General features: G+C 33.5%; 3 protein-coding genes across 3 annotated transcripts; all 3 read right to left on the reverse strand.

Annotated features, from left to right (window-relative positions):
- Positions 1-2850: 2850 nt before the first annotated feature.
- LOC111677510 (stress response protein NST1-like) lies at positions 2851-4349 on the reverse strand. The gene is made up of 3 exons (XM_046947132.1): positions 4295-4349; positions 4050-4226; positions 2851-3704 (listed from the first exon to the last, which is right to left on the reverse strand). The coding sequence occupies exons 1-3, from the start codon at positions 4347-4349 to the stop codon at positions 2851-2853; spliced, it is 1086 nt and encodes a 361-aa protein (XP_046803088.1).
- Positions 4350-5216: 867 nt separating this feature from the next.
- LOC111677539 (trichohyalin-like) lies at positions 5217-6600 on the reverse strand. Its single transcript, XM_023438679.2, has 2 exons — positions 6431-6600; positions 5217-6358 (listed from the first exon to the last, which is right to left on the reverse strand). The coding sequence occupies exons 1-2, from the start codon at positions 6492-6494 to the stop codon at positions 5280-5282; spliced, it is 1143 nt and encodes a 380-aa protein (XP_023294447.2). The 5' UTR covers positions 6495-6600; the 3' UTR covers positions 5217-5279.
- A 5111-nt stretch (positions 6601-11711) lies between these two features.
- LOC124418945 (pre-mRNA 3'-end-processing factor FIP1-like) lies at positions 11712-13204 on the reverse strand. Its single transcript, XM_046946947.1, has 2 exons — positions 13042-13204; positions 11712-12968 (listed from the first exon to the last, which is right to left on the reverse strand). The coding sequence occupies exons 1-2, from the start codon at positions 13103-13105 to the stop codon at positions 11773-11775; spliced, it is 1260 nt and encodes a 419-aa protein (XP_046802903.1). The 5' UTR covers positions 13106-13204; the 3' UTR covers positions 11712-11772.
- Between the last annotated feature and the right edge of the window lie 1285 nt (positions 13205-14489).

Below are 14489 nucleotides of genomic sequence, written 5' to 3' on the forward strand. Positions count from 1 at the left end.
GTGGTGGTGGAGGTGGCGGAGGTGGAGGTAGTGTTCCTGTTGGTGGTGTTGGAGGTAGTGTTCCTGTTGGTGGTGTGGGTACTGTTGGTGTACATGGTTCACAAGTTGTTGTTGGTGGCACTGGTATCACAGTAGTAGTAGGAGGTTCAGGAGCAGGTTGTTGTTGTTGGTGCTTATTCATCCATGGGTAAAACCGAGGTTCTCCAACGTTCGAACGCTCGCGTTGTTCGAACAGTTTATATCCATTTCTATTTCCTCCATGACGACCACCTGTAAATAAAATGTCAATGAGTGATTCCAATATAAAACAGAATTATAATAGATATTATATTATAATATTATATTATAATAGATATTTCTGTACAACTTACATGCAGACTGCATAAACAGCGCGGCCAGAGCCAGCAAAAGCAGGCTCGTGCGCATTTTCGTAATTTTACTTAATGCTTTATAACTATGAAATTAAAAAATATCGTATTTGATATCTTCAAATCACTATTCACTGTAGGAAATTCTTCTTTAGTATGTATTTAGAGGAATACCAACAGGTGAATGATACTTTTTTCGCAAATTCGCAAAATATTTATATAGTTCTATGGACTCATTACTGTTAGTTTTTTGTTAAGGAATTAATGTATTCGAATTTAATTAAGATCACAAAATCAGATTTATGGTCGATATAGTAAGTTTCTAGTATCATTGTTAATTCATATTTGCAACAAAAACTATATAGATTTAATGAAAAGAAATTAAAAAATTTGCATAAATTTTGCAAACATTTCTGTTCTTGTTTCTTTTTATTTCAGTGGAATAGAAAAATACAAAAACAAAACAATATATAGTTATTAAAATATGTATATGTTTGATAAAAGGGTAATGGCCTCATGATAATAGATGCAAAGAAATTAAAAGATATTACTGCAATATGTTTATTGGAATAATTTAAATGGAGCCAAAACCAGTAAATGCAAATCGGAACGCATATTCGTTACTATATTTGGTATTAAAATTATTTCTTTTTTTTGCAAAACTTTGAACTATTTTTCATAGAATTTATAATATTTTTTTATTTATAGAAAATATATGAATGGAGTTTTTTAGACCACCAATCAAATTTCAAGTATCACGTCGGCAAAATAATTTTTAGCAATTTAAATTTTTTTAGAAAAGAATTTGCATAAATGTCACAAAAACTTACCAGTTCTCGTTATTATCTTTTGTCGTTAAGAATACAACAAAAATTAATAAAAAAAATTAACTAACTGACCAACTAACTAACTAACCAACTAACTAACTAACTAACTATCTGACTGACTAACTAACTAACTAACTAACTAACTAACTAACTAACTTACTAACTAACTAACTAACTAACTAACTAACTATCTGACTGACTGACTAACTAACTAACTAACTAACTAACTAACTAAGTAACTAACTAACTAACTAACTTACAAACTAACCAACCAACCAACCAACCAACCAACCAACTAACTAACTAACTAACTAACTAACTAACTAACTAACTAACTAACTAACTAACTAACTATCTAACTAACTAACTAACTAACTAAATAACTAACTAACTAACTAACTAACTAACTAACTAACTAACTAACTAACTATCTAACTAACTAACTAACTAAATAACTAACTAACTAACTAACTAACTAACTAACTAACTAACTAACTAACTAACTTGCAAATTAACCAACTAACTAACTAACTAACTAACTAACTAACTAATTTACTTAGTTACTTACTTACTTATTTACTTACTTACTTACTTACTTTCTTACTTACATACGTACTTACTAAAGCATTTGCCGATATACCGGGTTATCCTGTTTTTATGTCTCGGTTAACCACACACAATTTTCAATTTAAGTACAAAATTGTATGTTTTTTGATTTCTTTATTATTAAGCATAAGGTAGGAAATGTTAAAAATATTTTATTCACATATGATCTCTAAAGCAATTAAGTTTCAAAACCGAGAACCTTCTCCAATCGTATTTGGTGTTTCTGTAAATTGAATTTTTATTTCAACATAAAATTTATAATAATAAAAATACTTTAAATGAAGAAGAGCTTAAAATGACCATAGAATTTATATTAAGTTACAATTGTATAAAAAAACCCAACAAAAATAAATATTTAATTTATTATTTAAGATTAAATTTGATTTACTTTCTACTAGATTTTTTACTCGTTTTGAAAACGAGAAAATTATGAGAATTCGTTTTTAAACGACAAATTTACTAGGATTCGGTTTACAAAACAGACAGGATAATATTAGGAAATAAATAAAAAGTTGTCATTTAAATCCATAAAAAAACCCTTCTCAATATGTATTGAATACGAATCAATTACAACTTCAGATCTATATATGTTTGTTATGATATATCGATACTAAAAAGTGCAATTATCTTATTAAGCAATTCATAATATTTCGCAAAATGTCCCCTTCCAGCTAAAGGAAAGTGTATTAAAAAGATTTCCATACATTTCAGTTAACCGGTTTTTAGAAATGGCTAATTTTGGGTTAACCGAATAACCGGTTTCTTTAAAAGTCGTTTTCTTATAAACACTTCCTACGAACAAACTAAATAGTTTTACAAGTCACCATACATCCACAATAATTTTCTTATTCAATTTAAATATATATGAGCGATCGCTAGTTTTTTTCCACCTAAATGGAAAAATGGAAGGGATCTTCGGGACTTATCAAGTTTTAAACCTTTTACCATTTTTAATGTCACTTTAGTTAGTAAAAAACAAGTTAAAAAAAACAAATCACAATTATAGTATAAGTTTTCCAAAATTTATTAATCGTTTGTCAGAGTTCTATTTAAACTTGGCGGATAACCAGTTTCCTTCCAGGGCGGCGTCTAAAACGACGTAAACGAATTTGCTGTCTAATACGATTTCTCCTGTTGCGGCGACGTCTACGATTGCGGCGTCTTATGTTAGCACGGCGTCTTTGAGCCCTAATACGTTGCCTTCTAATTCTCATTAGTTGTTTCCTATGGCGAAGTGCTACTCTGCGACGACTTGCTGCTAGGCGTCTACGTCTAAGAATCTCCTGGCGACGCATTTTTTGAATACGATTGCGTCTGCGAATCATTTCACGTCTGCGGTGTCTTTGCAAACGTTTACGATAACTGTTTTTATTTCGATTCTTTCTGAAGTTCCTCAAGCGATTTCTTTGGATGATGCGTTGTCTGCGTCTCATAGCCTGTTGACGACGGCGGCGCATCATTTGACGACGGCGCCAGTTTGAGATGCGAGATCGTGCAGCACGACCAAGTTCTTCGGGATTGGTGGTCAAGTCATTCTTTTCATTGCTGAGATTAACTAAATCGTTTTCATCGTCATCATATTCGCTATTGAATTTTGGTCTAACATAGCGACTTAAGCCACGAGCTCCCTCTTCCTCTTCTTTATTTTCTTCTTCTTCATTTCCATTGGCATCATCTTCTTCTTCATCTTCCTTGGCATCATCTTCTTCTTCTTCATCTTCCTTGGGATCATCTTCTTCATCATCCTTGGGTTCGTCGTCATCACCTTTCATATTGTTGTTAATATTAAGTAATTCATTTTGATCGAATCTGGGCCTACGATCTAAAGCACCGTTATCTACCACTTCACTATCATCTTCATAGTTGTATTCATCATCTTCATCAAATTTAATTTCCTCTTCATCTTCTGGTAATGGAACTCCATCGTCATTAGGTAATCGTGCATCTGGAGGTGGGGGTGGAGGAGGTGGTGGTGGCGGTGGTGGCGGTGGTGGTGGTGGCGGTGGTGGTGGAGGTGGTGGTGGAGGTGGTGGTGGCGGAGGTGGTGGCGGAGGTGGTGGAGGTGGTGGAGGTGGTGGTGGTGGAGGTGGTGGTGGTGGAGGTGGTGGAGGTGGTGGTGGTGGAGGAGGTGGTGGTGGTGGAGGAGGTGGCGGTGGAGGTGGTGGAGGTGGTGGTGGCGGTGGTAGTGTTCCTGTAGGAGGTGTTGGAGGCATTGTTCCTGTTGGAGGTAATGTTCCTGTTGGTGTACATGGTTCACATGTTGTTGGTGGTTCTGGTCCCGTAGTAATAGTAGTAGTTGGCTTAGGAGTAGTTGTTGTTGTCTTCTTATTCATCCATGCTGTGATAAACCGAGGTTCTTCGTCGTTCGAACGCCCGCGTTGTCCAAACAATTTATATCCTTTTCGATTTCCTTCATGACGACCATCTGTAAATACATTTTATGTGTAAATTAATTCCATGTGTAGATATAGAAAATATTTCATTACGACTTACATGCAGACTGCATTAACAGCGCGGCCAGAACCAGCAAAAGCAGGCTCGTGCGCATTTTCATAAGGTTTCCTAATAGCTGATATATATGAAATTGGAAAATATCGGTCTGTATGATATTTTCAAATTACTTTTATTCTGTAGGAAATTCTTCTTTAGTATGTAGTCTAAAAGAGGAATACCAACAGATGACTGATACCTTTTTCGCAAATTCGCAAAATATTTATATGGTTCTTTTGGCTCATAGCTTCCCATTCATTCAAAGGGAATTAATGAATTCGAATTTAATTAAGAATACTAAATCAGATTTATGGACGATACACATAGTAAGTTTTTAATATCAAACTAAATAAATCGAATGAAAAGAATTTATAACATTTGCATAAATTTAGCAAAAAACATAAAAACATAGATTTGTTCTTGTTTCTTTTTTTTTTTGCAAAATTTGCACACAAACAATCAGCACTGTTAACATCAAAATGAACTTAATTGACCTGGTCTAAACATAAGTTCGACTTTAAAACAATGTGTGATCGATTTTTAAATATTGATAAAGATTTACATAAACACTAATAATTTAAATAGAAAAATATGAAAAAATACTGCTGAAAACAGCAATATGTAGATCTAGATCGTAAATTGATCGTAGTTGTTGGGCAAAATTATTTTTAAAACACCGGTGCTTAACATATTAATATGATTTTATGAAAAAAGAATTAAGTCAGCTAAAATAGTTTGAATAACATAAATAAACATATTAATAATATGTTTATTTTGTTCTTCTAATTCTTGGAAAATTATTTGATACTTTTGAGCAGATTGATCCTGTCTGTCCTGTTAAATATTTTCTTACAAAACAATAAAATTTCTTATTGGTTTGTGATTTTAATGATTTTGGCTATGAAATAAATGAAAAGCAATATGATTTTTTTTTGTTGTTATATAAGTTTTAGTTTTTATTTCCATTAATCAATGAGCTTAATTCTTTTCAATATTGACGGCGACGATTTCTGCGTACGACACGACGACCGCGACGGGAACGTCTGATACGGATTTGTTGTGGTCTCTTGTTGCGTCTTTGTCTTCTCAATTGTTGGCGGCGACGTTGGCGAATTTTCCTCATGATGCGATTTCTCAAGCGATTAAGACGTCTGCGTTCGTTGCGGCGTCTGGCAATTCGGTTAGCTTTGCGGCGACGTTGCTGTTGTTGTTTTCTCCATTGCTCCAAACGACGACGGTTGCGTTGTTTTGTTTGAGTCCTACGACGTTTATTTTGTACACGTTGTTTACGTTGGTTGCGTTGTCTGCGATGTTGGTTACGTCTTCTTAATTGTTGATATCTTTGCTTGCGACGTTGATTGCGAATTTGTCTTTGGTAATTTCTCCTTTGACGTTTAAGTTGGCGGTTAAGTCTGTCACGTTGGGCACGCAAACGTCTTTGTCTGCTACGCCATTGTGATGAACTGGAACGGTAAGCACGTCCTTCAGCAATATCAGAACCTTCAGATTTGAGAATTTCGTTTTCGATAATATCATCTTCATCGTCTTTATTGAAAAAGGAGATAGATCTTGGTGCTTGACCATCACCATCGTTCTCTTTACCATCGTTCTCTTCACCATCGTTCTCATTATCACCACCCTCCTCATCAGGGTTTTTATCTGGATCATCTTCTTCAGGTTCTTTGGGCTCTTCTGGTTCTTTAGGCTCTTCAGGTTCTTCGGTATCAGTAGGTGGTTCTTCAGTATCTGTTGGTGGTTCTTCAGTATCTGTAGGTTCTTCGGTATCAGTAGGTGGTTCTTCAGTATCTGTTGGTGGTTCTTCAGTATCAGTAGTTGGTTCTTCGGTATCAGTGGTTGGTGGTGGTTCCTCAGTATCGGTTGTGGTTTCTGTTGTAGTTGGTGTTTCGGGTAAATCTGTAGTTGGTGTTTCGGGCAGTGGTGGCTCACCAGTTGGTACGGTAATCGTTGTGGTAGGATCAGTTTCAGGTGGTAAAGTTGTGGTAGGATTTTTAATTGCGGCTAAAGCAGCAAATTTATCAAACAATGGATATACGGCGTTGACATAACCTATGTAATGAAATAATAATAAAAAATTGTTATTGTGGTCCAAAAAGTTTCAGTTGATTTTGGAATATTAACCTGTTGATTGCAGCAAAACTGCTACTAAACAAACAAAGATTAAAGTGGGCTTTGATGCAGCCATGATTATTAAAATCTTCTATTATATTCTGTGTTAAAAGTCAAATTAAAATCGTTTTCGATTCCAGACAATCAGTTGTTTAAACTGTTTTGCTTTACAATCCACCAAGTTGTAAGGCTTGGTAGTGAACTGACTTAATACCGGCCTACCAATCATATTTATATGTTGTAAAATCTTGTAAATTTGCTTACATTTCTCCAAAGAAATTCTATATTCTGAAATTCTATGATCAAAGAAACAACAATTCCATGCAGTCGCCCATAAATTAAAACGCTGTAATCAAATCAATTTTACATAAAAAACAACTATAACGGCATTAGACAAAAAGAAAGATCATCTCATTTGAATAATCCAATGAAACGTTGTAACACCATTGTAGAGGCTTACCGATCGATTTGCTTTGTATGTATGTGTGTGTGTTGCTAAGATAATAAAAATAGGTTTATTATCAAATATGTATTTATAAATATTTGCATTGTTAATTTTTACAAACTAATACAGATTTGGCAAACTATTGGTGATTACATATACATACATACCTATATGTCTGTTCTGTTACATACTGCTCATTATATTTTTTCTTTAATAAAAATATATTTGCATGTAAATTTGTAAACTAAAAATCATTTTGAATATTTGTTAGACGTGAGAATTGTTTAGAAAATTGGAATTGTGAGATTCTGCGACATTTTAATTTTTACAATATTGTAATTGTAATTGGTAAACTTCAATTACATGTAATTATAATTGGCATAACTTAAATAACACTAACAAGTAATAGTAATGGGTTATTAGTACATTTAATATTACAGGTAATTGTAACTGTCTATAAAAATATTTAGAACTATTTAGAGGTATGTCTGCCGTCCATGTAAACTGTGTAATCAGGTCACAATTTTAAACATATTTTAATGAAATTTGCTACATGATCTTCTATTGTAACAGGGACGAAACCTATTGAAAATGGTTAAGATAGGTACAATATTTTACCTAGCCCCGATACAACTCATTTCACGCACAAAACAAAAATGGTAGTTATACCCTACACCACTTTAGTGGCAAGGGTATATTGGGTTTGTGCCGATGTTTGTAAATCACAATAATATTGATCCACCTTAAAGTATACCAATCGACTAAGAATCATTTTCTGAGTAGATTTTGCTATGTCCGTCCATGCAAACCTTGTAATCAAACTACAGGTGGCATTTATGAAGATAATTCAATGAAATTTGCCTCCATACAACTGAACCCCCGAATTGGGCTTGAAAACTTTATATTCAAACTACAGGTTGCAATTTTGGAGATAAATCAATGAAATTTGTCACATGATACCTATAATTATAGGGCCTTATTGGACCCTAGCCCAAAATTAAACTTAAATATCCACAGTTTTATTAAACAATAAATGTCTTAAGTATGTCTGAGACAAGGTACAATTCAGCTTATATGCATTATTATGAAAAATAAATCACATTTATTTAATCGGCCTCGCCCGACTCTACCTTCTCACAAGTCTTTTTTCATTATTTTTCATGAAAAATGATAAGTGTTTTCGAAGGATATCGCAGGATATTATCCTTTTGGAATGTAGTAACATCAAATTGTAAAAAATAACGTATTTTTTTTGGAAATAACCATTTACTCTAGATGTCAAGTCATAATAACGCTCTAAATAGAGACAAATGCAAAAATGAACTAGGGACACCGGTATCCCGTATACGTGAATAAGTTTAGTTCATAATTATATTTAGTGTCTATACCAGCCTTGATGACCCTCATGAACTCTTTAATTTTAGGGCCTAATTTGACCTAGCCTCTAAAAAAAGCTCCCTTCAAAATTTGACTTAAATGTCAAAAATTTATGTATTTCTGAGGCAAGGTACAATTCAACTAAAGTACTTCTTTTAAGGAACTACATCTTCGAATCGAATAATACATTACTATTATACTAGTTCAATGGTACGTTTACTAGTTCCGAAATAAATTTCTGGAATTAGTTAAAAAAATTTCCAAAAATTGCCTTCAACTGAATTACTGGGAGTAGGGTCAATACTATGCCGAATATCATAGCTATACTGTAATTTCTGACCCAGTAATAACCCAGCAAAAAAAGAACTTCCAAAGATGCAAAAAGAAAGTAGAATTTACTTCATGGAAGTACTGAAAAAGCCCTTAAAAGCGAAAACGTGGACATGGTTTTGCCTATTTTCAATACCAAACAAACCTTATCAAATGAAAAATTATGCAAAATTTAAACTGTCTAGCTCCTCACGTGTGGTCCCTATTGCGATTTCAACAGGCAGACAGCGGACAAAGCTAGTTCGTCTCAGAATCCTAGAATATATGTATATACTTTTATGGCTCTTAAGCTAATATTTCGATGTGTTACAAACGGAATGACAAAAAACATATAAACCTTATCTTTTTTGATGTTGGGTATAAAAAAAACGATAACAAATTTTATACGTTTTCTAAAGCTTTCCTGGAACTGGTTCCGAGGCTGAAAAATTCAAACAAAAATCATTGATTAAAGAACTACTTCGGAAAACGTCTGAAAGAACGATTATCGACTCCATATCGCCTTCTTATAACCTCCTCCGAAGGTGTTAATTTCTAACGAAAATCAAGTTCAGGCTAAAAGCCTGTGTTCTAGAACTAATTGGAGACCTTATACAATTTTTTCTGGTTGGTAAAATTTTAGTTACAAATAATTGTAAATGTTAAAAATTTGATGTTCATTGTCTGGTTATATTTTATCGAAAGAGTAGATTGACCGCTTACTTACAAAAATAATTTTAACGATAAACATAACTCAAGAAAGATCGTTTATTGAAATGTATGTGATTTGAACTTTAGAATTCAAAAACATGAGGTTTGTGGTTTTGTTGTTTCATTTCTTCAGAAGAATTCCATTTTTTGTCATGCGAAACGCTACCCTACGTTAACGCTAAGCCATTATATGTAGTAATCAAAAATATATCGTACTAGATTGCTCTGAGTGCTACGCTACGCAATCAAAATAGAAATAAAAAGTAGCAAATTATTTTCCATATAAAATCTTATTCATTAAGCACTGTTTAGCTTCTAGTTTCTATATTAAAAAGTATCATTTGAAAAAAAAAAATAAAAAATAAAAAAATCCCAACACATGTAAGAAATTATAATCGGGCGAGGCCGACCATATAATACCCTACACCTGTAACAGAATGTAAAATGTGATCAAGTTGAACCGAAACATTTAGGTTGAATTGTACCCTGCCTTAGATATACTTAAACCATTTATTATTGAATAAAACTGTGGACATTCAAGTCAAATTATAAAGGAGGCCTGAGGCCCTATTATTAAAGAGTTCAAGAGGGTCATCAAGGCTAGTAAAGAACATGCAGCTTTTTGTCTACATACGAGTAGATTATCATGTTAGGACAAATATTATTGTGCGTTACAAACATCAGCACAAACCCAATATATCGTCCCCACTAAAGTAGTGCAGGGTATAAATAATGAAGAAGGAATGAATTCTACATTTCGCCTAGCAACACACTTTTTCGAAAATTAAGTTTATAAAATATTCTGTGTTTAAATCTACATATCATAGATATAACTCAAACAATGCAAAAAGTTCAAACAATTACCCGTATTTGAGTCTATAGTGCCGTTAGTACCCGAATTCCAAAATAATGTATTTTTTGTAAGTAAATATTTTTTTTAAATTTCATAAAATAATGGCTCAATGAGTTTGAATTATATTGAATTTCAAATTTTCCCCTTTTTGGTACTTTTCTTTTTTCTTAAAAGAAATAGCAAATATTTAGTTTAAATACATAACTATTATAGAGTTAGGTTAGGTATTTCTAACAAGAATAGGTTAATAAAACGAAAAAGTTTTTTTAATCTGCAAAAAAAGTACCAGAAATACAGTTTTTTTCTTTCTTTTTTTTTACACCCAAAAACTATTAAACTTCAAAAAAGTATGAAACAGGTGATTCGTAATTTGGAAAGATGTGTCCGAAATATTTACAAAACTTTCATTATATTTATTAGTTAAAATGTTATAAAGGTCCCAAAATCACTTTTGTTATGCATTTTCTCCCTGTAAAAGTACTAATTTCAAAAAAGTACTAAGTAATTTTTAAGAGTAGAAGTAGATGCAATTAAAATTTATTTTGTATCGTTAATATTGTGCAAGATAATCAAGAAAACCAGTTTTACCCGCTTTTTTAACATTTTCTGGACCTAAGGAAAATTTATCACCAAATCCGGGGCACTTTTTGGAAACATAATTTTTTGTGAACAAATTAAATTAATTGCGACCTGTAATTAAACTACAAGTCACAATTTTGGAGATAATTCAATGAAAACTGGCACATTATTTTCTATGATACCGTAGACGAAGACAAAAGGCTGCAAAACCGAGTTCTATACTAGACTAGATGACCCTTATGTATTCCATAATTCTAGGGCCTCATATTACACTAGCATATACTGGAAAAATCGATTTTTTACCTTAAAGTTCAGAGCCGTTGTTGACTTTGATGTATTAGCTTAAGGAACAATTCTAGATTAGGAAACGAGGGGTTTTCATCAATAATAAGCATGGAACCTCTCACATAAACGTAATAATAAAATTCGTGTACATATCTGGGAAACTATAATAGTTAGTTTTCTATATTTAGCATTTCTATAATTATTCATGTAAAATATTGGCGGACTAGCAAACTGTTAAATATTTTTATCATTATTTTTGTAAAATTTCAACAGACAGACGGATTGACATGGGTACTTCGTCTTAGAATTTAATAAGGATCAAAAAGACATATATGTACTTTTGTGGGCCTATGACCATTCATTCGATGTGATGATGTGTATCATAAAAGATTTAACATGAAATAGAAAAGTTGGCAACCGTTATCGCTAAGCTATCGTTATCGCTAAAATAGCACTATTACTGTTTCCGTTAAATTATAATAACGGAATAAGTGGAAATACAGTTATAGCTAAAATACCGATACCGAAATAAACCAAAATACTGAAACTTTTTATGTATATCTCCATATAAAAAATCAATTTGAAAATTTTATGCATACCATTATAACATTTAAATTCTGCTCTACCACCAGCCTCAATTACGTGCACTAAAGTAATTCCAGGCATTTAATTTTGCCCAATACTGAGGAAGTGAAAAACTATAATCATCCAGAAGACAAGACATTTTTGTTTCTTTTTCTATTAGATTTTCCATTTATTTTCATTGTTTTCGTTTATAGCAGTTTCTGTCGTATTTTATACATTAACCCTTATGATGCGTCTGGAACCAGGACGATTGTAGAAACGGCGCAAGCGACGTCTGTTATTTAAACGGTTGCGTTTACGTTTTATACGTTGCATGCGACGACGCATACGTTTTTCACGGCGGCGTCTATTCTCACGACGTTTCTTGTTGTTGCGTCGCATAATCCGGCGACGGCGTGCTGCTAACTTACGGCGACGTTTTTGTTGTTTCTGCAATTTCTTTAAAAAGGCACGTCTGCGCATGGCTGCTTTGCGTCTGCGATATTCTAATTGTTGGCGACGTCTTTGTGCGCGTTGCATAGAACGTCGTTTGCTTTGGTGTCTAGAGCGTTGTGATCGGTTGCGACGTTGCTGCATAAGCCTACGTTGACGATTTCTTTCACGACGACGTTGTTGCATTTGACGACGACGGCGTTGTTCCATGCGACGTCTCCACTGAGAAGGATTGGCACGAGCAGCACGACCAAGTTCAGTTAAGTCATCAATATCGTCGGAGTCATCATTCTTATTCATCAGTAAACTATCTTCTTTATTATCATACTCATCATCGTTATATTCATCATCGTCATAATCGTCAAGGTGCAGGTTGATTAAGTTTCGTGGATCAGCAGTTTCATTGCCTTCTGTATCATTGCCTTCTGTATTATCGCCACCTTCTGTGTCATCGCCTCCAGCTGTGTCATCGCCTCCAGCTGTGTCATCGCCTCCAGCTGTGTCATCTCCATCTGGATCAGCTGGAGCTCCCGCTGGTGGTCCTGCTGGTGGTCCCGCTGGTGGTCCTGCTGGTGGGCCTGCTGGTGGTCCTGCTGTTGGTGTTGTTGGTGGTGTTGTTGGTGGAGTTATTGGTGGAGTTGTTGGTGGAGTTGGGGGAGGAGTAGGCGGAGGTGTCATTGGTGGTGTTGGTGGAACAAGCGTTGTAGGTGTTGTAGGAGTTGTGAGAGTTGGAGGAGTCGTTATACCTGTGGGAGTTGTTGGCATTGTTGGTGGTGTCGTAGTCACAGTAGTTGTAGTTGGATCAGCAACAGCAGCAGTTGTAGTAGTTGTTGTACCCTTTAATGCATTAAATTTATTCATCATGGCAGTTGTAAAACGTCCCTGTGCAGCAACATTTTCCAAACGTCCCACCGACCTAACTCTGCCCTCGAACAACTTATAGCGATTGTTAGCGTTTTTGGCTTGTCTGGCATCTGTAAAAATTCAAGATATAATCCCAATATCAATATTGTGTCAATTAAAGCATTTTAATATATGAGAACGTACCGGCAGTTTGCAGTACTATTGCTGAACATAGCAATAGCACAAACGTAAAACACTTCAAATTCATGGTTATTTAGTAAGGAAAACTTAATCTAGATGTTTTTCTTCAAAATTATTTAACTTTTGCAAATGATGGAGAAAATTAAAGATTCCACAACAGGATTGAATGTTGGGAATTGACTGATGATTAGAATAATTCTGCAACTATTTTATATACAATTTCGAATATAACATTTTGACAGCTTAGAATGTTAAATTTTCTAATCACTCTTTCTTTTGACTAATGTATTTTTCTCTAAGAAAAGATGATTGATTTTTCATAACAACATTCACCCCTCCAGCATGTCAAAGTTCCATACAGCGTAAAATATTAAATCACCTTAAATTACTAATGAATCGACGCAATTTTACTAATCTTTTGCAAAAAATATAGGCAACAAAAAAGAAAGATGTTAAATCGATGATACCGATATCATTTCATTTCTAAAGATGAAAAATTAGCTTAAACATTCATCAAAACATCAAATTGTCAGACAAATCACTCAGTTAGGTTCTTAGTTACTTATTATTAGTATATGTACATACAAACATAACCGTAAGATACAACATAATAATAGTTTAAAACTTCACTATTTTTTGAAGCTAGAGTGAAAAGAACAATAACAAAAGGTAAAAACTCCCGCGGCAAAATTTTACTGTCACTACTCTTGACCCCGACGTTATTCACTTCAGAGAATTATTACAAATTAAGAGAGGAAGAGATTGATTGATATTGATTAATGATCTTCATTTTTCTTTCGTCTAAGTAGTTAACTTTTCTCAATAACTCAAAGAAAGAAATATTATATTTAAATAAAGTTAATATTATTGTTTAGAGTTTTTATGAAGAAGTTGCTGTTACGGAAAGGACCGAATTTCAAAAATAGCATAGAGTATGCGCAAAGTTTATCTACTAAAGATTATTGGAAAGTACCTGGATAAGAATTTAAGCTACTGTTTGAAATGAATTCGGAATTTAAATATTTCACGTCTATAAAAGAATAATAATATTTTCATAAATTGCCTTGTGAAATACAATTGAACATTCGTAGTGCAATGTCGCTTTAAAATCGAATGTTAGAACCGGACTGGATGCCTAATAAGTCGTGGGTGTAATGTCGAAAATAAATTAAACTTGTTCAAGATAGTTTAGTATCACAAATAGGAACGCTTTTGCGATTAATCTTTCTACACTAGGAGATGTTGGATCATTTGTCTATGATGTCAGCAGTTTTTTTTTTGTTGAGAAAGAGAGATTTTCCAAATATATTTTAAACCATTTGTAGAATACCACTAAAAGTTTGAGTTAACTTCTATGTTCTTCCAAAGTTAAAGTTTCAATCAAAACTGGAATTTTACTGAAATTTTCTAAAAACTTTGTTTTCTACTGATATATTTATACATTTGATGGA

This window comes from Lucilia cuprina, chromosome 3 (assembly GCF_022045245.1).
Source record: "Lucilia cuprina isolate Lc7/37 chromosome 3, ASM2204524v1, whole genome shotgun sequence".
Taxonomy (NCBI): Eukaryota; Metazoa; Arthropoda; class Insecta; order Diptera; family Calliphoridae; genus Lucilia; species Lucilia cuprina.

What these genes read in the sequence shown, in the direction of transcription:
- LOC111677539 (XM_023438679.2), bottom strand. Translation starts at nt 6,494, where the DNA reads ATGGCTGCATCAAAGCCCACTTTAATCTTTGTTTGTTTAGTAGCAGTT. An exon ending in AGTTTTGCTGCAATCAACAG is followed by an intron (nt 6,359 to 6,430) that starts GTTAATATTCCA and finishes TTCATTACATAG; the next exon opens with GTTATGTCAACGCCGTATAT.
- LOC124418945 (XM_046946947.1), bottom strand. Translation starts at nt 13,105, where the DNA reads ATGAATTTGAAGTGTTTTACGTTTGTGCTATTGCTATGTTCAGCAATA. An exon ending in AATAGTACTGCAAACTGCCG is followed by an intron (nt 12,969 to 13,041) that starts GTACGTTCTCAT and finishes GAATTTTTACAG; the next exon opens with ATGCCAGACAAGCCAAAAAC.
- LOC111677510 (XM_046947132.1), bottom strand. Translation starts at nt 4,349, where the DNA reads ATGCGCACGAGCCTGCTTTTGCTGGTTCTGGCCGCGCTGTTAATGCAG. An exon ending in GCTGTTAATGCAGTCTGCAT is followed by an intron (nt 4,227 to 4,294) that starts GTAAGTCGTAAT and finishes ATGTATTTACAG; the next exon opens with ATGGTCGTCATGAAGGAAAT. An exon ending in ACCAACAACATGTGAACCAT is followed by an intron (nt 3,705 to 4,049) that starts GTACACCAACAG and finishes CATTACCAGAAG; the next exon opens with ATGAAGAGGAAATTAAATTT.